The sequence below is a fragment of the Grus americana genome, chromosome 8 (assembly GCF_028858705.1).
Source record: "Grus americana isolate bGruAme1 chromosome 8, bGruAme1.mat, whole genome shotgun sequence".
Lineage (NCBI taxonomy): Eukaryota > Metazoa > Chordata > Aves > Gruiformes > Gruidae > Grus > Grus americana.
The window spans coordinates 7,753,386-7,778,642 of NC_072859.1; the positions used below are offsets into that span (position 1 = coordinate 7,753,386).

The window sequence follows — 25,257 nt, forward strand, 5'->3', positions numbered from 1 at the left end:
ATGCGCGCCCGCGGAGGCTGCTGGGATAGCGGCGGTAAGTTTTTCCCGCCGCTGCCCGGTCCTGAGGTAAACGGAGCTGGCGCAATGTCCCAAACAGATCCCGAGCTGCTCCTGCAAGAGTTGGGAGGCTGGGACTGGGACCTCTGCCGCCGGGAGCTGCCCGCTGTCTTGCCCCGGCTCCTTATATCCTTCCCGGGGCGGGTGGTTCGGCTGTTGGGGTGAGGAGACACCCCGAAATGGCGGGGGGGGGGTGGGGTGGGGGGGTGTGGGTGTGTTAGTGTGTTTGTGTTCATTCAGTACTGTAGATAACCTCTCTCTCCAGCCCCCCCAAAAATCCCAAGACTTAATTTCCCAATACATTGTAGAAAAACTTACGTTGATTGTGTGTGAGGTATATCAGCCCGTGTTTATTATGGAGCATCCCTGCCAGTTTCATAAGGTGGATGAAGTGTATGCAGGACAGCCTGAGAGAAGTCACCGCGACTTCTGCAGGTGCTTTAAAGATAATCTTCATGGCAGAGCGAGTTTGAGTTTCTTTAACGCTTTTACTCTATGTATCAAGAGTCTGAAGACTGGACTGAGCATATTCGTAAGTAGTGACCAAGAAGTGCCTCTTCTTCCTATGGATCGTTGTATTGCAATTGCATTACAAATTCTGCACTACTTAAAAAATACTTTTGCTATAACTAGTGACTTTTATGGTCTTCAGCAATCCTGCTGGACATTGCATTTTACACTAATTGCACATTGAATAAGCTTTGTAAAAGCCCATAAAGAAGCTATGCATGTGAGGCTGCTTTTTCCTTCATGCTATTTCTGATTTTTAGATACTTGAAAGAAAGATGCTTTTTATCTTGTATTTTATTGTCTTTTTGGCCATTATCTTGCAGGTGGCAAAACTTGTAATACCTGATAGTAATAAGAAAATGAGGCTGCTATGTAACTGTTTAGGAGTCTTGCCCACATTCATGGTTAAGTTGCGTATTAGTGCTAACCAGCATGTGAGATGTACAACTATTTGCAGTTTGGAATACGGAAAATTCTAGTTCCATGGGCAAACCATTGTGCTCGGCCTTCAGCCAAGTGTAGGCAGGTGTGACACTATTATTGATGTGTTTATGCATGTTGAAGCTGCTATTGTTACTTGATTTTTCAGATAATGCATATGTGGCAAATGTTACGTTCCTCTCTCAGAATCAAATACTCGATCTGTTTCTGCTTGATGCAGTTCTTTGTTTCATCTCATAGGTCACTGCTTATTTTTGATAATAACATGTTTTTCTGTAACGTTTTATAAATGTTTTGCTTTGCAGGTGTTTTGAGGATCCTGACTGAAATGTTTTTGCCCCATATCAGCCTTGCAGATTTGGAACAAACTTTTTTCTCAAAAGTATTACCTAAGGTATGACAGCTTCAATTAAATGTGGAACTTTAAGTCAGTCCAGTGCTAAAACCTGCTTAGAATGCAGCGATTCTTTTTTTGAATCACACAATATAGTTATTGTTTTGGATACAAAAGTTGAAGTTAACATTTTACGCTTTAAAAGTTTAACAGTTTTTGTGTTGTTGGATTGTTTCTGTGATTGTTACCGTTCTTTACAACGGAGAGAGGGTCGAACATACGATGTTTGACTTTCTGTGTTCAGTAATAGAATTGGGTTTTATTTCTTTTTGAGAAGATTGTGCTTTTTGTAAAATGACCAAAGTGGAGGTTGCCTCTCAGGACAAATAAATTGAAGAACCCAACACTCATATATCATGAATAAACATTGTGATATTTGTGAATTCTACAGTGAATAAACTTTTAGACCATACTGGCCTAACGCATTTTTTTTACGATTCACTGATGGAGAGATTTGTGCTGTAGTTGTATGAAAATTCTTCAGTGCTTACGTTTTAACTGAAATAAAGCAGTGGCAAGTTACTGATTTAAGTTTCAGACCTCGGCTTGTATATTTTAAGAAGCCTGTAAAAATGGCCACTTGATTTCCATTTCCCTTATTGTATGTCCTGTACAAGATTTTAGATATTACAAGAAAAATGGCTCATAACTTGCATATCCTGAACAAGGATTACAGTACCTTCACAGTTTATGTAGTATCCTGCACGTGCCTGGAAGCCGCTTGCTGTCTTTGCAGTCGCAGAAGTAACACTTGTAAAATATCCAAGGACCTCAACCAAAGTAGAAATTATTGTTGTTTGTAGGTCATTTCTTTATGTATTCAAAATGTTAATGATTGTTCTCAACAAACCCCCCCCAGTTTTTCTGAGACAAAACGAAAATCCTTTTAAAATGGTGTGGCTTTAACTAAGTAAAAAATCTTTGGTAGAATGAGGTATGTATTTCAAGTGAGTTAGCTAGAAAGTTTGTTTTACTGACAGACTTTATACAAAGTAACAGGTAATATAGCTTCTGTCTATAATTTGGGAAAACCATAAGATGGTTTTTGCTTGGTATATCGTGCTTTATGATTTGAACACTAGAAAGCATTATTTTCTCCTGTGAGTCATCTTGGTAGCCCATGACTCCATGCCAAGGAAGCAAGCAGATAGAGAATGGTGTTACTATTTGCCTGTCTATATTTATAAATAAAATGTTTAAGTTTTGTTTTGTTCTGACAGACTCTACAATTATTTGATAACTTGATGTATGAATTATCCAGTGAGGCCAAAGGATTAACCAGCCAGAATACAGAGTTACGCAGTACTGTAAGGAATCTTCTACAGGCAAGTCCCGTAAAATAAGCTGTCAAAAGAATGTTTACATTATTCTGTGATTTTACCCAAACAACTAAGAAGTTTTTAGAATATTTTTGCCAGCTACTAACCTGCTAGTTAAAATGTAATTTGATCTTCCTTTGCAGCTGAAGTTCAACTAACATTGTGTGAATGACTTGATTACATTTAGAGTGTGATGCTAATCAGAATTTTTAAAAAAAATTCTCTAATGCAAATGGAATATGATTCTCCATATTTAAAGAGCAAATCTGGCACCTATTTATACAGTTTCTGAATAAAAAGGTTTAAAACTTTTGTAAGTTGAGAACAGTAGTCAAAAGAAATATGAAACTTTCAAGAAGTATATGGTATTGGAGAAAAGGTCTGGAATTGCTTGATAGTATTTTCTGGAGCTTCATTCAGCTTTAACAAACTACTTATGCAAATAGCAGTGAACTTTAAACGTCAACAATCTAGGAGCTATTCAGCTAAGAAAGAATGCTTTTGAAATTATTGCAGGACTGAAAAACATTGATTGTTGTTGTTTGTTCTTGCTTTCAGAATATGGTGCAACTGCTGGAAACTCTGACTGGTTGCGTACGATACGTCTGCACGCTGCAAGAGTGTGTGCCTATGGAGAGCATCCGCACCCTTCCATCCTCGGTTCTTTATGTAATAAAGAACACATTTACACACTGCAAGGTAGATCTATGTTAGAAGGAGAAAAATTCTTATACTGGTTGGCTTTTAGGAAATGCTTTTTAAGAAGATCCTATTTTGAAATAACGTTGTTGTTGAATTATTTTTTTTTAATTTAAATTTAGTTGTGAAATAGTTTACAGAATGTACTTAGTGCACAAGTACAAAAATGATTTTTCAGCTGTCTGCCCAGCAAGTCTGACCTGGTAGTGAGAGGCACAAATTGTGCTTTTTCCATATTTTGCATCAATGTCAATTGAACATTTTGCTGATGAATGAAGGCTTTCTGTGGCATCAGTGCACTTCTGATAGCTGCAGTATTTTGAGAGCTACAAACAGTTACCAAAATGGTGCTACTTACCTTATCTCTATGCGAGTTCCAAAGTGGATTGAAGGTAGCAATTACGATGTTTATGTTGATTGAGTAACATATATCCGTTTCAGATCTGCATTTTCAGATGCAACAATAATTCCCCCTACAACAGTGAAAATAACCTTATCATAAGGACACAACAGCTTTTGGTCAGCCTTCATTTTCACTTTTCAATTTTTCTTTCTTATGGGAACATTTATAGCAGTTTTCCATGTCAGGATGAACTTGAGTGCCATACCTTTAAAAATTCTCATTTGAAAGTATTAGGAAACATTTGGACTGCTACTTCATTTGTTGCTAACCTGGTACTGTTTTGTTCAGAAATACAATGTTAGGTTCATGCATCAAGGCCTAATCCAAAGCTCACTAAACTTGCTAGAGCCAAGCAGGCTTCATTAGTTGTTGATGAGGCTGCAGGTGAACAGCACTTTATATTTAGTGAACAGGGGTTGGTAGCAGCAACTACAGATCTGGCTGTTGTATTGAGTTAAAGTAGGTACATCTCTGCCTTGTTTTTTCCAGTGAAACGTATGACAAAGCTCTTGGTGTTTTCAGCATGTGAAAAATCATGACTCCTGAACTTTTTTTTTTAAACCTCTTCCTCCCTGTTTCCTACAGGACAGTGAATCAGTGTACTGTGGGCATCTGCACTTGATTTCTGACCTCCTACAAGCTATGTTCAAGGAAACTTACTCTCTTCAGAAGCAGCTGATGGAACTACTTGATATGATTTCCATGGACTCTACTTCTACTGAAGACAACATCACAGATATGGTGTCAGGTATATGTGGATCTGACACTTTTTTTAGTCTTGCTGAGTCTTTTTTTTTTTCTTTTCTTTTCTAGAGAAAGTATGTCTGAATTTTTAAAACAGGGTTCTGAGCATGCTCAGTTCTTGCTGTCCTGACCAGCCTTTCAGAAGGCAGCATTTTGCAGCTTGAAATATTTCCATTTTTCTCCTGAAACTTTCTCTGTGGGATGGGGCATATTGCATCAGCTTGTAGGAAAGGGACAGCACTGAGCCATTTTCCTGATTCAGCGTCAATGCAGTGGCATTCTCTTAGTGCTTGTGATTGCTGCTGTTTTCCTAGGAGAGTAGTAGCATAGCTCTGAACTCATGAATCTGATTTAACTCAGTTACTGCTGTTATTATTTCCTCCTTAGTAATCCACACTGTGCTGGAGATATGCTCTGTCATTTCCAATATGGACCATGCTCTTCATGCCAATACGTGGAAATTCATAATCAAGTATGTCATTGAACTCTTTGGATTTTTTTTGTAATATAAACAGACTGTAATTTTAAATTACTAGCATTTCGATAGCTTTATATCCAGAGTTTCAAATAAAATTGAAATTGGAGAATTCAATTTAGCTCATAAGAAAAGTTAGAAATTTATTTAAAAATGTAGCTTGTAAGTGGTATTAAAGGCACTGTCAGTGAAGATAGTTAGGAATCATACATGGAAAAGTAATAGAAACTTGACTTTTTGTGTTACAAAACAGAAGAAAACTTGAAACACCGTTATCTGAACAAGTAACGTTAAGATGTTTGACCTGCAATTCTGTAGGCATTTTTGGCTTGAGTTGTGCTGTCTTGTGCTTTCATCGTGCCTCTCCTCTATGTTTACGTTGTGGCTGTGAAGAGGGTTGTTCTCACTAAATTTCTGGTTTCAGTGTACATGGATATTGCACTAATAAGTGTTGTATAAAAGCCTAAATAGAAAAATTAATTATTTGGATTTGTACTAACTCATTGCATGATCACTTCTGACAATTAAATATCTGATGATATTCCTATAATTTAGGCAAAGCCTGAAGCATCATTCTCTGCTGCAGTGCCATCTGAAACACAGTGACATCCTCAGTGGCTTGTGCAAGGACACTCTTCTTTCTTTTCACTCCTGTTTGCAACTGGCTGAGCAAATGAAGATGTCAGAGATACAGGTGAATTAAAAAGCTCCCAAAGCTGCTGTTGAACTTGAGGGGGATAAATTATTTGTGCTGTATTATTGCTGGGAGTGGTTTGGGTTTGGTTGTTTGGGTTTTTGGGGGTTTTTTGGTGGTTTTTTTTTTTTTTACTTCATGTACTAGGCAGAATACATTGTTCTTTTGAAACCACATGAAAATGAGGCCCATAACTTTGTTTAGATTAGGGATGTTTTAGTGAGGTGCTGACAGTAAGTTTCCAGCATATTCTATGGGAATTTTTTTAATATCCTAAACTGACAATATCCCAAGGTCAGTCAAAAGATAATATTTCAATTCTGAATATTGCTAGAAAAATGTTGAGGCATACAGAAGATTTCTAAAATTTTTTCCCCCATAGCTGCAGAGAATCCCCATCTCTGGAAAGAATCCAGAAACCCCCCATCTCTGGAGAGAACCAAGTTTGAAATAGATTGCTAACAATGTTCAAAACCTAACTTTTTTTTTTTAATTGGATTATTCTGTATATTAAGTTTTGGAACTCCTTTTTTTGGACAGGAGGGCACTGACCTCAGGCTGTTCCAGAAGACAGTCAAGCTGTGCAGGTTCTTTGCTAATTCCCTTGTACACTACACCAAGGTAGGTTTTAATACTTGAATTCTGTGTTAATATTAAATTTAAGCCTCTGGTTTGCAAATGGAATAATTTTGTACTGCATAATATCTTAACAGTTTATGACTATGCCATATGAGTGGTGTAATATCCAGGCATAACCTGCTTGTAGTTCTTCCACCTGTATATACTCACAAGCCTAAGCAGGCTAATCACTGCTGTGATTTAACAGAAAAACAAACAAGAAAAATAGGCTGTTAACAAGCAATGTCACTGAGGAGCTGTCAGAAGATGTCCAGTCTTTACAGGTAGCCTTGAGTCAGTGCAATAATAACTTTATCTGGAAGAATTAAGCAAATTAAACCCGTTTCCGAAGTTTTCAGAATTGTTTCTCATTTCAATAATTGAAAGAGATGTGGCATTAGTTAGAAGAAATGCCCGTGTACTGTTCTTAAAGCACTTTGTTGATTTATTTTATTTTTCTCATTATTAGAAGATATGCTGTAAAACCTACCCATTTTAGGAATGTATGTGAAAAAAAATTTGCTCTCTAGGAACAGCAGTGACAGTGCATTCCCATGCGGGAAAAGCAGGGGGGTGATATTTTTTTTTCAGCACAAAGTGAATAACATTCTGACAGGATAAAACAGCTTTTCAGCGTGTATGAGAGCACTTCCGATTTTTGCAGCTCTCTGTGGCTATTACAATTCTACTTACTAATTTTTTTAAATAAGCCTATAAATTTAATTTTTACCTACAATATATATACATGTAGTGTAGTTAATCGTAGAATACTTTGTTTATTGTTTGCTTTGTGCTATGGACTGTTAGAATTTAAGCAATTTTTGCAGTGTAGTACTTCACACACCAATGTAGCAGAACAGAAAGAAAGTGTATTTAATCATGTATTTTATATTAAAAGTACCATTCAAAATTAATGGCTTTTGCAGGAATTTCTTTCTTTCTTCTCTGACTTGTGCTCTCAGTTACATGAGCTCTTCCTTCAGATATACAGGTAAGTGAAGTACAAATAAGTGATTATTCATAGTGTCTTAATAGCATCTCCATATTACATTCTTAAAGTTGCAGGTATTTTGAGATACAAAAATACAGTTCTTGTTCCAGAGTTGTTCCTTTTTTTTTTTTTATGTACAGAAATCTAAAAAAAATGGGTTTAATAAATTGGACATTTTTGTGTGGTACCAGTTACCTTAAACCTATTCTTGATCAGTGCTCTGAGTGTCTGATATTGACAAGCCACTAACTTTGTTGCAATCAAGTATGTCAACATTTCTTAACAAGTTATGTGTAGAATATGCAGATTGATTGTCTTGGACAGTGGGTCTATTGATGCAATTTCATTTGAAAATTCTTGTTCCTGAAGTCAAAGTTCTTGAAGGTAGGATTTGCCTTTGGGTCATCATGTGATGAAGCAGTTAGGCAGAGCTAAAAACAAGACTAAATGCAGGCGTCAGCATCAACAAGTTGATAGATTGTTTCAGCTTTAAGACAAAAGATGGAAATGTTTGTATCCTGAAATTTTTCATCACTTTACTGTTGTGTTTATAATCTCCTTAAGTGTCACAAAAGGACTCTCAGGTTCCCCCCAGAAGCACATGCTTTTTTAATGTTATGCTCATAAAACTTACCAGTCTGCAAGCAGCTTATAATTTTTCTTTCAAAAGCTTTGTTGTATTTGCTGCAATAGTGGGGAAGGATAGGGGAAAGTGGACTTTGTAATAGAGGGCTGATTTCAGTCATTCTTTTGGAATTGAAACTGGGTTCTGTGGTGAGATGCACGCATGAGTTCACTGCACATTTCACTGCAAGATTGGGTGGATTTTTTTTATTTTACGAGTTTCCTCTTACCTTGTAGATCTTTCTCCAGTGGAAGATTGTAAACTTTTATTCATTCAGGAAAACCGAGCAGGATTTTTGAGTAGGAAGGTAGCATTTTTACAGCCACTTCATAAGCTGCAAGAGTAGAAGGTTTTCATTTCATGATCTCTTTTGCTTTATTGTCATATAACTTCTTTTTTCTTTTATTGCCTAGGGTATTTTTCTCTTCAAAGAAATTGTGGTACCCTTTTATTAGTGCCATGTGTTAAATTAGTGCTGTCACACTTCTGACTGTCAAATTGTGTATACAGGTGTTTTCTTGGCTTTTTGTTGCTTGACTTTTTTTTGTGATCAGTATATTTCTTCTCATATATGTTATGGATTTTACATGCATTTTCCGTGATCTTGTAAGGTTTTCTTTCAATGTTTAGTAAAATATTGGATTGTGACACTTAGTTTAAAGGCTGAATGCAGAGTTGTAACGCTCAGGCTATAACAGATATTCTAAAATGGGGAGCCTTTTCTGTCTTCCTTGTTATTGTGAAATAAAAATCATGAATTTGCCTTTTTGTAGTTATTTTGAAAAGTAATCTCACCAAAAATGTTACTGAGATTATTTAACTTTTTTTTTCATCCCCCCTCAGCAAATTTCCTCCCAGTCTCTATGCTCCAGAGATCTTGGAAGTTCATCGAGATGAAATATCCCGGGTTTTTCTCGTGGCTCTGGACCCTCTCATCAACCAGCTTCTTCCCTTTAGCCCTTTTATGGAGCAAGTGTTAAGTGAAAAGTTAGGTGAGTTTAAAATACAGGTACCACTGCTACAGTACTATGAAAGCATCTCTAAGGGATCAGGATTGATATTTTAACTGTCTGGACAAGCAACATTCTGGGCTGGTTTGCTTGTCTCTAATTTTTTTGTAAGTGCTATGATATAGCCAGTTGCATGCTAACTCAGATAAACTTTATAACACAGTTCATGTTGTTGGTGAATGCATCTTTTCCAAAGTATTCACAGTAACTTCAATATTAATCTGGTTAACAGAAATCCTGTCAATTCTGCTAGTTTGCATCATTTCAATCCGCATTTGTCTGTCAAACTTTCAAAGTAGGCTGAAATTTTTCTGCTGCTCTCTTGGTGAGGAAAGACAGCTATTTTTCCTAAACTAATTTTTTTTCTGTGGAAAGTAGAATGCATTGAAATAGGAAAAAATGATCAGCTTTTTGTTACTTCTGCCCTGACCAACATGTCATAATTCTGAGATAGCTGTGCTACCTTTTGGGAGATCAGTGTGAGCATGAGTTGCTCCTTCTCTCTCTGTAGGCTGGGCTCCCACACGTGCACTCTGGCCTTGTGGTTATCCTGACACGCTTAGAAGAAACCTTTGTGTTTTCAGTGATTGAGGCATCCAGTGCTTTCAAGGAGACTGGAAGCATGAGGCGCCCGGATTGTAACTCCTTTGCAGCATGTTGCAGTGACAGTTCAGAACTAGAACATTTTTATCTTTTACTTGTAATAGTATATTGCATTAATTTTTCACTTTCATTCATGACAAAACATTCCTTTTTTTGCCCAGCTGCGTGTAAAAGTGATTTTTGATTGTTTTACTGGGAACTTTTAGGTTTCGCCAGTTGTTCATCATTTATCACTTCAAAGCCAGTTTACACCCACGATCTATTTACCAGGGCAATTAGCGTCACATTTAAAATAAAACTTCTACAGGTCTCCCTCCTGAGCAGCAGCTGCCCCAGTGTCTCATCCTGATTACCATAATGGACAAGCTGTCCTCTCAGCCTGAAGAAGTGCAAACTCTCTGGAACACAGGAAACAGGTACCAAAAAAGTTTTTGTTGTAATTCTTCACCACAGCAATCGGTGTATATCGGCAGAAGGGCTCAGCTGCTGGGGTTTTCCAGTAAATAAATAGTAAAATTTGTCAGACTCTATAGATTTACATCCTTATGCTGAGAAAAACAGGATCTGATGTTCAGTGCTTCAGGAGTGAAGGATGCAGAGCCAGAGATGTCTTTGTTTTTCCAGGAAAGGAATGGTATTTAGACTATTTCTAGAATAAGAAGAGATGTGTGTATAATTTGCTGATACTTCGCTAAGTTGAAATCTTGCATTTTTATGCCTGAAGCCTCTAATAATCACCTGAATTTGTAAAAGAAGGTAGTCAGGAATGTAAATCTAGTGTAAAAGCACTGAAGTTATTGCCGCCATTTCCAGTCAGAGACAGAGATTCTGTAATACAGAAATACAGATCATGTTTGCAGGATTTGGGATTTGCATATCTGTAACCCAGCCATTTTTTGTTGTGTTTTCTGTTTGTGGTGTTTTTTTTTTTCCCCCCACCCTTGCAGTCTGTCTCTGTTTTCAGCCATTTTCTTCAGTTTCCAGCAATGTTCTGGCGAGCTTTCTCTCCCTGTTTGTTTGCCAGATGTGATCGGTACAGGACAGCCAGCAGTTCCCATCACCCTGTATCACTATGTCTGTGTCCACCTGTGCTCCTTTATTGCTTCCACACTCCCATCGCACTTTCCTCAGCTGGTAAGATTGTTTTTTGCTTCTCATCTCTTCAGCTGTTGTGATGCATAGCTACTATTTAAAAAAGAATAAGTTCTTTCAAATGATCTAGCTCTAAAGAGATGCTTAGGTATGAAGCGGTTCTGTAGAAAGCAGCCATGATACTGTTACATGACTGGAGTTCAGTTATACAGCAAATGTCACTTGTGGCAAAGGGGAAAATAAAGCTGCTTACAAGTTCTTGAGAACCTCAGTGGTGCTGGAAATTTTTGCTCTCTTCAGGAGTTGGGGGCCGGTCAAGTTGTTATAAAAGTGAGGTGCTTTCTTTTATACAGTATTCAATTTGGATTAAATTTACCTTGTTTTGTTAGTCTATACTGTGAAGTAATAAAGTGCCATTTAATATTTAGAGTAGATTATATTGTTGGGATTCCAGGTAAGAACATACCATCAAATGGTAATAAGCAAATTTTTCTACTTCAGAGTATTCCAGGCTTTGATTAATGTTACCTAATGTTTTAAAAGTTTTTCACCTCTAGATAAATGTAAACCTTTATAAAGTTAAGAGCTGTAAAAAAATTATAGCCCTAATTTAGGTTTCTTTTTTCCTAAATGCGACATTCCTCTTTCAGATAAAATCTGTGTTCCTAAAAGAGGAAAAGGTTTTATTTGGTTTTCAGTAAGCTGCTGATAAAGCTGGCAAGAAAATTGGCAATTTTTCATAAAAGTTGCCTTGCGAAGAAGGGATGTATGTGATGAAATGTTTTCAAAAGTAAAGGATCCTCAGCCCATTGAAATGAATGTACATGTACATTCAATGTATGCAAAGCTAAAGGTGTAGCTACTTGCTTGATGGTGTAGCTGAATATAGAGTATGAAAACGAGTTCTTACACATTTTAAATTTGGTAAGTTGAAAATCTTATTAGGTTTTATGCTAATTAATGGAGTAAAAGTAGTAATAAGCCTGCAATTTGTTTCTGTGTGAATTTAAATATATATTTTCTTCTCAGGAGTATGCTCTGCTGGATGCTGTTCTGGGTTCTAGTATGATCACGTCTCTGCTGGCAATGGACTCGTGGTGCTTTCTTGCCCGGTAAGATGGTGTTATTACAGGTCAAGCAGGATTTCCATAGACCCAGTTAGTTCTGTTGTTGTACATAATTCCTTGAGAGAGATTTTTTTAAGACAAAATTGTCCTAGAATTAGATTATTTTCAGATATAGATCGTATTTTGAAAAATAGGAGCAGAAATGGCTTAGCCATGTTTACATTCATGCAAGTGAGGGGAACATACCTTTTCTATTGTTTAGTAATTGTTTTTTGCAATGGTCCAAGTAAATTGTGTCTGTGCATATCAAGTTTAAATGTTGGAAGAAATGGCCATCTTTCAGACAAGATTTATAATATTTAGTCTGTAAAAGAGTAGGAAGTACAGACTCACAATCTTCTGTCTCTCTCTCCATTCCAGGTATGGAACAGCTGAACTGTGCGCTCACCATGTTGTTGTGATTGCCCACTTGGTAAGAACCAGAGCGATGTTTGCAATTTGGCACTGGTTTTAACCCTAGTTCTGCTGGCAAACTTTCTAAATGACCAAAGACAGAAGTTTAATCTCTCTTCCAAATCCAAAATTGAGATTGTTTTAATTCCTCAAATTGGGATAACAAGTAGCAAAAGCAGTACTCTGAAAATATAAAGCAATACGCCTAGTATTTCCAACATATCCTGCATTGTTCTATTTAGTGTTACTGCTGTGATCCCACATAACAACTCTCAGAACATTGTGTATAGAATTCATTTGTCAAGTGGTGATTTTTTTCTTAATCTAATTAGATTCATTCCCTGTTTTCCTAATTCAGATTAAGTCTTGGCCCAGTGACTGTTACCAGGTCTCTGCCTTGGGTGTTCTGCTGAGACGTATGCTGTTCTTGATGGCTCCAGATCATCAGGCAAGTATAGCACCAGCATCCTCTGTCTTTGATAGAAGAGATGTAAATAAGTAGCCTGTGTTCAAATACCCTCTTTCAGTTCTTTGGAAATGACAAGATGTTGAGTGCTTGCTTGCTGTGCTTGATATTGTACTTGTTATTACTTTGTCATAGTAGATCCTAATTTGTGCAGGTGTGCTCTTTAAGACAAGAAAGGCACGTACACCTTTGTAAAAGTGGTCTTATTGGGTGGCAATGAAGTCCTTTTTTGACTAAGTATGAAAACGGCACATCTCCCAGATTTGCTGAAACTGGATGTCCTGTTACTGCATTTGCAACTGGTGGTCATGACTGTTCTCGTGTCATCAAATGTAATGAGTAGTATCCTTTCCTGTCAGCACCTCTCTGTGTATACCTTGGAGAGGCTAAGGCTCAGTCTTCTACTTGCTAGGGCCATTGCTTCAAGCAGCTGAAAGAGTAAGTTACTTAATCATTCTGATGTCCTGTATGTGACAAGGGAGGCGGCGGTTCTATAAGGCTTTTTTGATATAAAAAGTTGGATATTATTTAATCAATGGGTTTTACGCAATTTTTTTCATGTAATACTTCTAAAGCAAGCTAGTAGTGCATTTTGGTGGTTGGTTTCTCAGCTTTTTGACAAGTTATCAAATTAACTTCTGATCTTTTTAGTTCATATTAACTTTTGTTTGCAGGTTGAATTTGCTCATAAGTTTCTTCCAGAAGAGGAGGAGAACTTGGCTGTGTGGCAGCACGTATCCCTCAAGGCTCTGAGCCCTGACCTGAGGAAGCGAGTGGCATGTCAGCTCTGCGTGGCAGGGCTCACGCAGTGCAGGCGATGGCTGAATAGCAGGCGCGCTTTGGGACAGCTCCGACCTGTGGTAAAGGGTGTTTAGTTCTCGCCATAAAAACGTGTGAACTATGGATTTCCAAACTGTAAGGATTCTGTTGCTATCACCTCAATTCTATTTTTTTGTGTTGCAGAGTTTGTTGGTTTTTTTCCCATGCACGAGCAAGAACTCTGATTTTAACATTTTCTTCTAGTACACAGCACCTCAGGACCCTCTAATCTGAGGGTGATGATAGTGGAGGTCATGTGGTTTACTAGTTATTCTAGTTGTTGTTTGCTCTCCGGGTGAGCAGATGTATTTTTCTTTAGAATATCTGATAGAATATCTGATTTAAACTGTATCATACAAGTACTTTTAAGTTTTAAACTCCTGCCTATTTTTATGCAGCATCAACTCTGAAAGATGCTCACTGGTCTCCTTGGTGAAGGAGTGTGAGAAACCAGAGACTTCCACGTGAAGTATCTGTTGCCAGCTTTCACCTGCCAATGTCACTAATGACTACAGCACTGTGTGAAACTCAGAAGTAACGGATGGTTTCCTCGCTTTGGAAGCTGTATTGGCCAGTGGCCTGGTGGATTAGCTGTACTGTACAGCTGACACAGCACATTGGGCTTCTTGCCATCTTGTATCATTTTAGATGTTTACTATAAGCCTGGGGTTTTGGTTCATTTTACATGTAGTTTTTTTGGTCTTACTTATACGTTTTTTTGGTACTAGAATACTGCCCTTTCTGTCCTGCTGGCTGCCTGCAATTTCGCTGGTGACACTCTGGAGGCAGAACTTCAGTCATCTATCTTGGGAGTGCTTGGTCAGTTCTGGACTTTTCTCCAGGCTAAGCAGGTAAGAGAATTTGCTGCTCCACTGGTGAAAGCACAATGTCTTTGAGAGGCTGGTGCTGTTTCATCATGGGTTTGTTACTAAGTTGTTTTACTTGGACCATGTCTGTAAAGCACAGTGTAACTGTGCTGCCCATCTGCTCTCAGCTGGTTTATGTATTAGGCAGGTGCGTGCTCTGGGAAGCCCAGTTTGAATTTTCCCAAATGTTACATATATGGCTCCTTGTTACTCCATCTGTTACTCAAGTGTCAGATTCAGACTTGCTTAATGAGAAGTCTGAAATACCTCATTCTGATTCATACCAGTTACAAATTTGGCCTATTTTGTATGTTCATAGAATGCGAACAAAACTCTTTGGTGATGCAATTAGTACGTAGCTTAGCACATGAAAACCCACAGAGCTAGTAACCTTCCTCCCATATTTGAGAACAAGAGAGTAAGGCGATTCCCTTGCAACTGTATACCTGTTCATGTCTGCAGCTGCAGTAAAGAAAAAAGGATTGTCATGGTTCACACTCCAGATTAAAAAAGAAAGTTTGAGAGTGGGGGTGAAGAAGAGCCAACAACGTGCCCCTTCAGAGGTCTTTTCCAACCTCAGCCATTCTGTGAAGGCATCAGGCAACCGATAAGTGAAAAAGTTGATAACCTTTAGCTTATATTAGTGAGCAGAGGAAGGAGATGAGAGATAAGAAATATTCTTAATAAAAATCAAAGTAAAGGGTCTTGTAAAATATGACTACCTAGAAATATTGATATGACTATTTTAATATTTTCTTCTGCTTACAATGTGTTATGTGTGTGAAGTTAGGTTAAGAATTTTGGAACACGACAGTAACTTTGACTTCTTTCTTAAGTAGTTATTCCATAAGCTAAAATGCAATGTTACTAATATCTTGTGATCTGTTGAAGGTCTCGGGTGAGCCATCTCTCCAGCAGACACTGTGTTTATTACTTCACCTTTTGGAATTTTTCATCCAAGCATTAGATGCTCAACTGATTACTCAGGTAAAAAAAATACCCAAAACCCAAACTTCACAAAAAGCCAGTTTTTCATGATTTACTGATAGCTCAAATAACTTATATTTTATGGTCTAGCCTTCTCTTAACACATGGAGCTGCCTAATTTTATTTCTTCCTTGGTTACTTTCCTGGTCTTTAAACCAAGTATATGGTACTTTAGTTACCACTGCTTTTGAGAATCCCATTATTCTGGTATGCTATAGAGCATGCTCATTTCTTTCTAAAATGCACACTGCAGCTTTATCCTAGCCAGTTTTATTCAAGGTATAGCACACCTCCTTTGTTTTCAGTCCAGTTTGCTAAAATCAATGTCCTCAGATTTAAAGATGAGACAGAACAGTTTTCACGTACAATCCGTCTGATGGAGCTTCACTGGGGTTTGTTTTCTGCAGGTATTTGCACTGCAGTCTTCCCTCTTCCAGTTGGATCCCCCAGATCATGTTCGTCTAGCAATGGTGGATTTTCTCTCTTCTATGGGAAAGGTGTTTATACCACAAGAAGCACAGGTAAATATAATTATGGCCTTAATGATGAAATAATCTTCAATCTTCCAATTAAAAGATACGCTATTTATTTAACTATAAAGTTAATAATCATCTTGGAGACTTATTAACAGTCTATGGCAGTTTTATTTTTCATTGAGACATGCTGAGTGCATGTAAGATGCTTGGTTTATTCATTTGCTTGTTGCTTCTCACCAGTTAGAAAGGACTGACATTTAAACCTCCAAGGAGAAAGAACTTCACCTCCCTTTAAGGTGTTTTTTTCCCCAGACAGAGCAGTAGCACTCTTGCATTTCACAGACCTGTTCCTTAACCTTAGAGTGATTCTTCACCAATAAATCCTGATGGTAAGATAGGCACAAATCACTCTTTGGAACTGATAGATACTTGTTCCTCTTTTTCAGAGGCAAGTTGTACCCCAGCTGTCGTGTTTGTTTGCTTCTCTGCTAGCTGACCAGACCTGGCTGATCCATCAGCACGCATTGGAGGCATTCACGCGTTTTGCAGAGGTAAGCGTGGCAGAACCCTGGATGTATATTTGGCTCTGTTAACTTTTACTGTACAGCAATTCTTCTGCCTTAAATGTTTGCTGCTCTTCACTGACCAATTTAGATCTTAGTTTTACAGTTGCTATTGCACATCAAATATAATTTTTCTAAGAGTTAATGCAGTTATAAGTGATTTCAGGAGTGGAAGGAACATGAAGCATTGGTTGCAACAAGGAAGGCTTTGTCATAGAAACTTTTTTTAACTTGTCTATTCCCTTGTTAATGTGAATACACTAAACAACTATTACTCAACTTTTTTGACAGGAAACAAGCCATGAAGATGTTGTTCCTCAGTGCCTTAATTCTGAAGACACTAAGAACAAAGTTGTTAGTTTTCTGGCTAAGGTATGTTGTTGAACCATTTTACTGCTTTCTTAGTTGATGTACACATCCATAGTAAGCTGTAGAGGGCCTATGTCTACATCTGCATGGAGAGTAAACATGTAAATTTAAAATAAATTGTTTGGTTAACTGGGATCTGGTTGAACTTTTCTACTTGCTTTAATCAGCAGAATTAACAACTGCCATGCTTGTGCACACAGCTCTTCCAGTACTTCGCAACTTTAAATGCCTTGCTTTTCCCTTCTTGAACAAAAAAAAAAAATCAAATTACACAGTTATTGCTGTAAGCAGAGAAGTTATCTATTAAAAAGGCATCCCCATTTCTCTTGGATCAGTGTCTGAAAGCTAAATAACACGTATAAAACATCTCAGTCCTTTTTGCATGTTAAAAAAAAAAATTCTCTTAAGAACAGATGACTCTTCCTGAAGAACATAGATAATGGGAAAAAGGGGTGGTTATCATGCTGTAATCTATGGCAGGGCTAGCTGGATGAGCAGTTTTTGACAAGCAGATCATTAGCAACAGACCTGATAACTGCCAGTGATGCTACACCAAAGTTGTAGGTAATTTCAATCTCCTGCTTAGAAGAGTGTATGAAAGATCAGATTTAATTTGAACTGCATGTTAAGATCTCTCCCTCCTTTCCCCTTGTTCTGGCATACAAATTGAGGTTGTGAAAGTTTGTTATGCTTTCTGTTTTGGTTACCTCTCCTGTGGCTTTCTCCCTAGACAAGGCAAGTCGAAGAGACAACAGAAGCACGAACAGAACGTGTGAAACAAGAAAGGATTACCTGCAGCGCACAGTTTATGAAAATGGCTGGAGAACTGGAGTCAACAGGAGAGGTACGTGCACTTTAAACTATCTGGGCTCTGTTGTTGATTTCTGTCAGTTCTGGGAAGTATCTAAAGATGTTCAAGATGGTCTTGCTGCCCTCCATGTTCTAAGAAAAAAGGTAGCGTGCCCTCCTGGCCCTTAATATTATATGTGAATGCTCACTACTGCCTGCCAGCCGGCAAGAACTCTCACAAGGCGAGGGAATCTCTTGCAGCTCTTCTCCATTGAAGGGTTTTCTTGCATTTGGATGAAGACTGATCACTCATGTAGAGATTATAAATGATGTTTCCTGTTTACTTAAATCTGCAGCCCATGGCAAAACGAGCGTGCCACCCACCCTCTGAGGAGCAGTATAAGTCAGCAGTAGGCACGATGGAGGCGGCAGTGGAGGCTGTGAAGCTGCTACTCCGGAAAGGGTCACCCCCTGCTTGGCTTGCAGTGAAACTGGAGGCTCTACATACAGCTATAGCCATCCTCAGAGACAGTGTACGGTAAGGCGCTCAGCGGTGTTACAGACAATAGAACAGCTCAGCTCCCTGTTCTGAGGGAAAAGATGCCTTTGTACCACGATTGCTGCAGAAGAAAAAACTGACACAGGGTGATGCTCTACTGTACTGCGGTTAATGTGTCAAAATGAACAGAGGTGTGACATGTTGGCCAATCTTTCATAATACCTGCCTGGAAGGACTAATATATTTTAATGGACACTATTGTGCATCTGAGCTGTCATTTTGTATATTGCTGATGTATAGCTTGCTCTAAGCTACTATATGATGATAAACATTTCACAAAACTGTATTCTGAATACTAAGATGTTTGGATCTGTGGTAAAAGTAACAGTTACCTTTGTTCCTGTCACATGCAGGTGACCAGGCAGTAGGTGTTTTTATCTTAATTTTAAAATACACTCAAAAATAACAATTTAAGGCTCTCTACTGTTCTCTGAACATACCTCTGCTGCTGGTTCCACTCCACGCTAGGGTCATCTTTTAAAAATAATCTTTATTGGTCACAGTTAAGAGCAGAAAGAATGCGGAGCTTAAGCAGTTTGTGTTCAGTGGTCCTTCACTGCACAGTTCGTAGCACCTCTTGTGCCATCCACTGACAGAACTATATAAACAGAAATAAATAAGTTGAGTAAACTGTACATTCATCTTAAAACTATCTCTTAGCTAAAAAGTTAAAAGGGCTTTACTTTTCTGAAGAAATTAAAAAAAAAAGAAAAAGGCACATTAACCAAGGAACTCAGTGTGACTTTCATTTATTGTCATCAGTTTTTCAGAGCAGGGATGAGTTCTGGAACAATCGCTTACACCGCTCTTGGCCTCCAGTAGCACATCGGCACCAACACACCCATCGCGCTGTTCCTCTTTCTGGTAGCGGTGGCACACACCACAGCTGGGCATATTGCTTGAGTGCAGGCCTCACCCCTGCGGTTTTTGGCACAGGCTGGAAAGGAGCATCCTTTGCAAGAGATCAGCCCCACGGGATCTCACTGGCTGCTGCAGCCAGTGCTGAGGTACTTATCCATTGTATCGGGGAAGCAGCCACTTCTCTTACAGAATCCAATGCACCATAAATTGCCTTTGTCTCTTTCAGTCCCATTACCAGTTAGCATCATCTTCCCAGTTCAACTCCTCTTCTTCACCCCAGCCTGCAGCTTCAGCCTAGAATCATGTAAAGTTACCAATATTAAGGCACGTGTACCATACTACTGTACTTAGCACACAGCCCCTTGCCGCGGCAGAGCAAGGCGTTCATCCAGAATGCCAAAAGCCCCTCATAAGACCAGAAATGAAGTGCCAGTAATTGGAGCTTGCTTTCTTAAAGAACTTTTAACAACAAAAGGAAACACCTTAAAGACAAAGAGCAAAGCAACAGGGAGATTCTTATATTTTTTCCTAAAATTAAAGCAAGAACTGTATGTCCCAAAACATTTCCCATTAAGAACAGGATGCTATAAACTAGATTATTTCTTTCCCCCTAGAAAACAGCTGTTGTTCTGCTGTATTCTAACAATATAACTTTGATCTCACCACAGCTCTTCTACTTCTCCCCCCCTCAAATGTGGTTGATACCACAACAGTCCTTCTTAAAAAAAAAAAAAAATTAAGTGTGCCATTTTCACATGTTGTAAACAACTTCACTTTACATCCAGGGCTCCTCTTCCCCATGCTACCTGCTACCCTGGTTGGTACCTCTCTTGAGGCTGAATTAGCAAAACAACTTGAAATCAACACCTATTTCCTAATGGAGTTATGAGTTCAGGTGGCAGTGGTGGGAATGCTACCTCCCCGCGTAAGAAACAGAAGCAGTCTCTGGTGCCTCTGTGATGGGGCTAGAGGGATTTACCTGCTTACTTAAAGAGGCAGCTTTATAACCCCCTGGTTCTCTGAAATGGAGAACTGTGTCAGCTACTCTTTTCATGAAGACAAAGCACCCAAAAAGCTTTACTCTGTAATCCAGAGGTTCTGGGTTCCTGGTCCTTTTTTTTTTTTTTTTTTTTTTTTTTTTTTACAGTGCTATTAGGTTTTCCTAGGAGCCGCACTGAGTCCTGAGCATCCTCTGTGCTGGAAAGCCCCCTTCTGTTTGTGCATGGGGCTGTGCCTGCTCAGCAGACAGGATCCAGCCTTGGTTTACCTGCCTGACAAACCAAGACTCTCCCTAACATACTGTCAGGTCCTTGCATCCAGGATACAGCAGCACAAATTAAAAGCTGGAGCTAAAATTCCTTAGTCAGTGCCTTTAGTAGTGTACAAGTTAAGTCCATTCCCTCACTGTTTCTTAACACAGCTCTCTTGCTGCTGTAGTAGGGGCCCACTGAATTACCTGGTGCCTGATAAGATGCATCATTCAGAGCTCAGCATCTTGTATTCACAGGTAAAGAGTCAACCGTACAGTTGTATGCTGCTGATACTGCCCCAGGTTATCCACCATCTCATCAAGGACCCAGCCAGTGCTACCACAGCCATTTGTGCTATGTACATGCTTTAGGATCCTCTCAGGTGCAGTGTCATTTAAACCCCACTGCCTATAGCCTCTTACCTCAAGAACGTCAGCTGCTGCAAATCTGGATGAAAACAGCACATTTTGGGAGGCACCTTCTCTGTGCGATACTGCACCAGAGTGACTGGGAACAATTGCCTCTGTCCTCGCTTCAGGTAAAATCAAGACAGCTGAAGAAGGTTTAATGTCTGGGATCATGTCAGCAAACCAGTCCAGCTCAGGGTCTCGCACAGGTTTCCTCTTCACTTTGATCGTGAATTCTTCTCCTAGGCCAGACTCTGATGAAGACTTCAACCTGTCCTGAGAGGTCGTTTTTGGCAGCACAGTTTCTCCCAGTTGTTGCTGGTGGTCCCACTTGTCATTGCTCCAGCTGTTTCTGGGGCAGGACTTTGCCGGGGGACTCAGCCTGAGGCTTTTGGATTCTTTGCTCAGTTGATGGGTACCTGGCAGAGGCCTCGGCGTTTCAACTGCGTCAGCTTGTGTCACAGTGAGGCAGTTTCCTGAGGACAGTTCAGGACTAGGGCTGCTGGGCTCAAAGTCATCCCAAGGCTTCTCATCTACATCATGTTCAGCAAAGTAAGGTCCCACGCTGCCCCGCAGCTCTCGGGGCTGAATTTGAATGTTCACAGTTTTCTCAGTGTCTGTCTCCTCTGGCTCACTCCAGTCTGGCCACTCCTCTGCTGGCTTTTCGGAGGTAGTCAAAGAGTTCCTGCTGCTCCCTAGGGTAGTAATGCTTCCAGGAATTCCATTCAGGGGAGACTGAGTGTCTTGCTCACCTGTGGAAGACAAAGCTGTTACATACTCATTTCAAGAGAGTAAGTGTAAAGACAGAGTTGTGCTTAAAACTCCTGGACATCACAGGTAGCACCCTGCACAGAAATAAGCCAGTAATGCTGGTTAGAAAGGTGCTTCAGTGCCAAGCTCCTCTCATAGGGGAAAGCACAAACACCTTCTTACTTGCAAAGGAGGGGTATTCCTCTCAAAGCCCTGGGGCAATAAAAGCTGACCTGCTGATAAGCAATAAGTGACTGAAAAAAGGCCATGAAAGTAAACAGAGTCAGCTTCTGAGGTCAGAGAATGAGCTGACATATAAATCTAGTGTATCTGCCAAGCTGTGGGAGGGGTGAAAGCACAGCAGAGAACCTGGGGTAAGGAAACTGAAATTTAATGCCAGCCAGCCATTTGTGTATATCAGATTCCCAACCACGTCAGTAACTATTCCTTAGGAAGTCAAGGGTCACACTCTCCTTCCATCAGTTACCTTCCTTGATTCACTGTATCTCTTTCAGATCAGCATATGGGGAAAACAAACATCTTTTCAAGCAACATTTCATTTGTAAGACACTTGATTTCTAAAAAGGAAGAGTTAGGGCAAAGTTTTACTTGTTTTTAAAGCCAGGGGATTGTCTTGTCGCACAGAAAGCTTCTTGACAGGTACATTTCCAGCAATGGAGAATGCACTAGAATTGTTTTTCAAAGGCCGAGAGGTTTGATTTCTCTGATTGCTTACAACGTGACTGGGAGAATCTGCAGGGATAAAAGAAAAGAAAGGACACCAGGTCCACAAGGTGTGATGTCAGTCTTAGTTGAAACTGCCCGCAATATCAGAACATTATTTACAACGCCGACAAGCAATACTGAATGAAGATTGGCACGGTGATCCACCAGCTGCCCCCCTTGAGCTGTGTGTAACACAATGCTCCTCTGTTCCCACCACCTGCAGCTCTTGCCAGTACAGTTTAGGCAACTTTCAAGGGTCAATTTCTGCTGGTATCGTCTTTCAAGAAATACACAATGAACAAACTGATGATGATCATAACAGATGCTTAAAAAAAAAAAATGCTGTCTGCCACCTGGCTGGATCCAAAATCCCAGTTTCTGCACTGCATGCCATCACAACTGCCCTGTTACCGGCCTCTCATACAAAAGCACAGCACTGATAGTCACAACTCCTCAAAGCATAAGCAAACTCATGCCACTACACAAACCCTCTCTTATGCCTGGGCATGAGTAAAGCAGCTTACAGGAACAAGAGGCTCAACCCTGAGGGCTGTGTGACAGCCTCCCCCATATCACACCTGAGGGGCAGTGGGGTGGCAGGCAGCAGAGGCCACGCTTAGAAGCTGCACAAGGCAGTTTGTTTCCCTGGGCCAGTGATGACACAGCTTGGCAACCACCCAGTTCCAGTTCATCTTTGGGAGCTGTGGTGGTGATTCATCAGCACCGGCCTCGGCTGTCCGAGGCCCTGCTGCCTCCCTCCTAAAACAGCACGGCTTGGGCCTGTGCTGCAGCTGCTTCCACGTGGCTCACCAGTGTTCCCAGCCAGCTGCGCCTGCCTAGGCTAGGCCTTAGTGCACGGCCTGTGGCACTGGGAAGGGCTGCAATTAACACACACAACCCAGCCCCTCCCCAAAGAGCCCTTGATAAAATGTACCTCCTTTGAGGGGCTTAAGCAAACAGCTTGTTCAGCCTCTAGTACTGGTTTTGCAGGTTGTCACTGTTGAGGACAAAGGTGGGGTTTTTGTTGTTTGTCAATAGTTTAATCAGGTCTAATTATATTGTGAAAAATAAACCTGGTTTTAGCATGTAATCCAAAGGGGTTTATATACTATAGCCTACTAAAATAATGTAAAGCAAAATAATGCAATGAGCCATCCACAGATTTTAATAAAGGGTGGTAGCTGGCAGTACACGCGTAATCAGGAAGAAAACATTTATACTTAAACTGATCTCTGTCATGCATTTCATTTGGTATCTATACATCTAAAGTAGAACAAATGGCGATTCTTCCCTCCAGTTATAAGCATTCTTAGTTTGACTATCCAGAAAAGCTTTCCTTTAGTACACTTGGTTCCAAGTGATCTAGCAGGTGCAGGGATTACTTTCTTCATTTGGATTAGCTGAAAAGCCTCCTGAGAGCTGAGAAAATAGGGAAGTTCGTATTCCTTTTCCAATCTATGAATAGAAATTGGGGGAAGAGGATGAGATTTACTATTTTTTAAAACATGAAGGACTAGAGGGAATATTAAACAACTATCTGACATAAGTCCATTAGAAGGGCAGTATAGCTTTTCCACCAAAGACAAACACACACCCATAACAATCTCCTTTACTTACAGAGATACTTAAATGAAGCAGAGATTTAAGATTTTTTCCATATATTCCCTACATTTAAAATACTTTTGTATAACTCTTCTTCCAATATCAATTCTGTATCTGCAAACGGCACCTAATTAAGTTTAGCTGCAAATTAGCTTTTTTTTTTTTTTCCCAATTAACCTGTCAACAGCAACAGATTAATCATCCAAGAAATTCTGCCTGGGTTGCTTGGATAGAACAGGCAGGAATCCCAAGAGCACCCTGGCTGTATCGTTTACCTTCTGGGGAGAGATCTGCAGTTTTCATGAAGCTTGGTGCAGAGCTTTTGAAAATCTTCGTTCTTTCTCCACCTACAACTACTTCAGGTCCAAGCAGGGAGACGAGAACTGCTAAGCTGTGCAGCGTTATTGCAACGATAGAGTCACTGGTATCTCGAAGGCCCAGCAATACCTACACCAAGAACATAACAACATTACCAAGGACAGAAAATTCTGCTTTTTCATTTTTCCCCTTTAAATGTTATATTTGCGGCACATTTCATTTCTACAATCTGCTACTGCTCTCAGTAGATAACGCCAAGGCACCCTGAGCTGAGACTCCTCCATTCTTGACAGCTGTGGTGTGAAACAGAAACACAGTCTCTTGTCACGAGGCTGCCAGTCAAGGCCGACAGGTATTGGCACAAGTGGTGTGTGTGTGTGACAGAGGGCGTCGGATTTAACAAAACCTGTACTCCAGATCAGGGTGGGGTGTAAGGGTTAGGGCTCGCATAGAAAGGAGGTTGCAAACTGTTTGTGGCCAGCACTACGAGATCCTAACTTTAAACTAAGAATCAACGCAACCAGCGGAAGCCCCATATTCTAGGATATACCGCATATTGTTTCACTGTCCTTAACCTGTGGCAATATGATGTTTTTCAACTCCTCCCGAGAGAACAGTTCCGCGTAGGCATGAATGTGAGACAGCAACACCATTCGAACGTGTTCCTCGTGAACCTCAAATAGCTTCAGCAACACAGGAATGACATGTGTCTGGAACAAGGCTGGCGACAGGAGGCAGCTGGTCTGGCTTTCTCCAATTTGCTCTAGGGAAGAGAGGTGAAGATGGGAAAAGGCCGCTTCCGACGATGAGAGACGGCTCACCCAAAAGCTACTTGCTGAGAAACCGTCATAGCCGAGATCTGCAGTGTCACCTCACTGCCAGGTCTGAGTCTTTGTCAGCTGCTGACACAGCTTGCTTGGGATGTCAGAGACGGGAGGGAGGAGAGGCATGGTGCCAGTGGCCATTGCTCGACGCAACGGCTCTGAACACGGAGGGTCAAACAGTAACAAGACAGGTATTGCTTGGCTGAAACACCAGCAGCTATTTAGGAAAAATAGCTTTAAGAGAGGGGAGGCAAACAGCAGGGACAGAGACAGCTGGGGATCCAGCAAGACATGCTGAACACCTCTTACATAGGAAAGGAGAGACTGAGCGCCCTTTACAGGAGGAGGAGTGCAGTGGCAGAAGAAAGGGCAAGCAGGGAAGGGGAAAAGTGAGAAGAGGGATATACAGTGAGCCACATGGAAAGCCTGG

The 25,257-nt window shown here is 40.1% G+C and overlaps 2 protein-coding genes across 2 annotated transcripts in view; one reads left to right on the forward strand and one right to left on the reverse strand.

Moving 5' to 3' along the window:
• FIRRM (FIGNL1 interacting regulator of recombination and mitosis) lies at nucleotides 1-18,928 on the forward strand. The gene is made up of 25 exons (XM_054833058.1): nucleotides 1-183; nucleotides 550-589; nucleotides 1,314-1,402; nucleotides 2,623-2,727; nucleotides 3,280-3,420; nucleotides 4,409-4,571; nucleotides 4,955-5,039; nucleotides 5,598-5,736; nucleotides 6,277-6,357; nucleotides 7,281-7,345; nucleotides 8,814-8,962; nucleotides 9,891-9,999; nucleotides 10,531-10,717; nucleotides 11,705-11,787; nucleotides 12,163-12,214; nucleotides 12,554-12,643; nucleotides 13,336-13,521; nucleotides 14,209-14,331; nucleotides 15,238-15,333; nucleotides 15,741-15,854; nucleotides 16,256-16,360; nucleotides 16,664-16,744; nucleotides 17,472-17,585; nucleotides 17,887-18,068; nucleotides 18,852-18,928. Exons 1-25 carry the CDS (start codon nucleotides 1-3, stop codon nucleotides 18,868-18,870), a joined length of 2,781 nt encoding a protein of 926 aa, XP_054689033.1. The 3' UTR covers nucleotides 18,871-18,928.
• Nucleotides 18,822-25,257, reverse strand: part of SCYL3 (SCY1 like pseudokinase 3) — a 16,522-nt gene continuing 10,086 nt past the window's right edge. The window contains exons 10-14 of the mRNA XM_054833059.1: nucleotides 24,579-24,766; nucleotides 23,961-24,132; nucleotides 21,967-22,110; nucleotides 20,623-21,359; nucleotides 18,822-19,244 (exon numbers count right to left, since the gene is read on the reverse strand). Coding sequence (XP_054689034.1) covers nucleotides 19,182-19,244; nucleotides 20,623-21,359; nucleotides 21,967-22,110; nucleotides 23,961-24,132; nucleotides 24,579-24,766 — 1,304 coding nt within the window. The 3' untranslated portion in view covers nucleotides 18,822-19,181. The remainder of the gene's footprint in view (nucleotides 19,245-20,622; nucleotides 21,360-21,966; nucleotides 22,111-23,960; nucleotides 24,133-24,578; nucleotides 24,767-25,257) is intronic.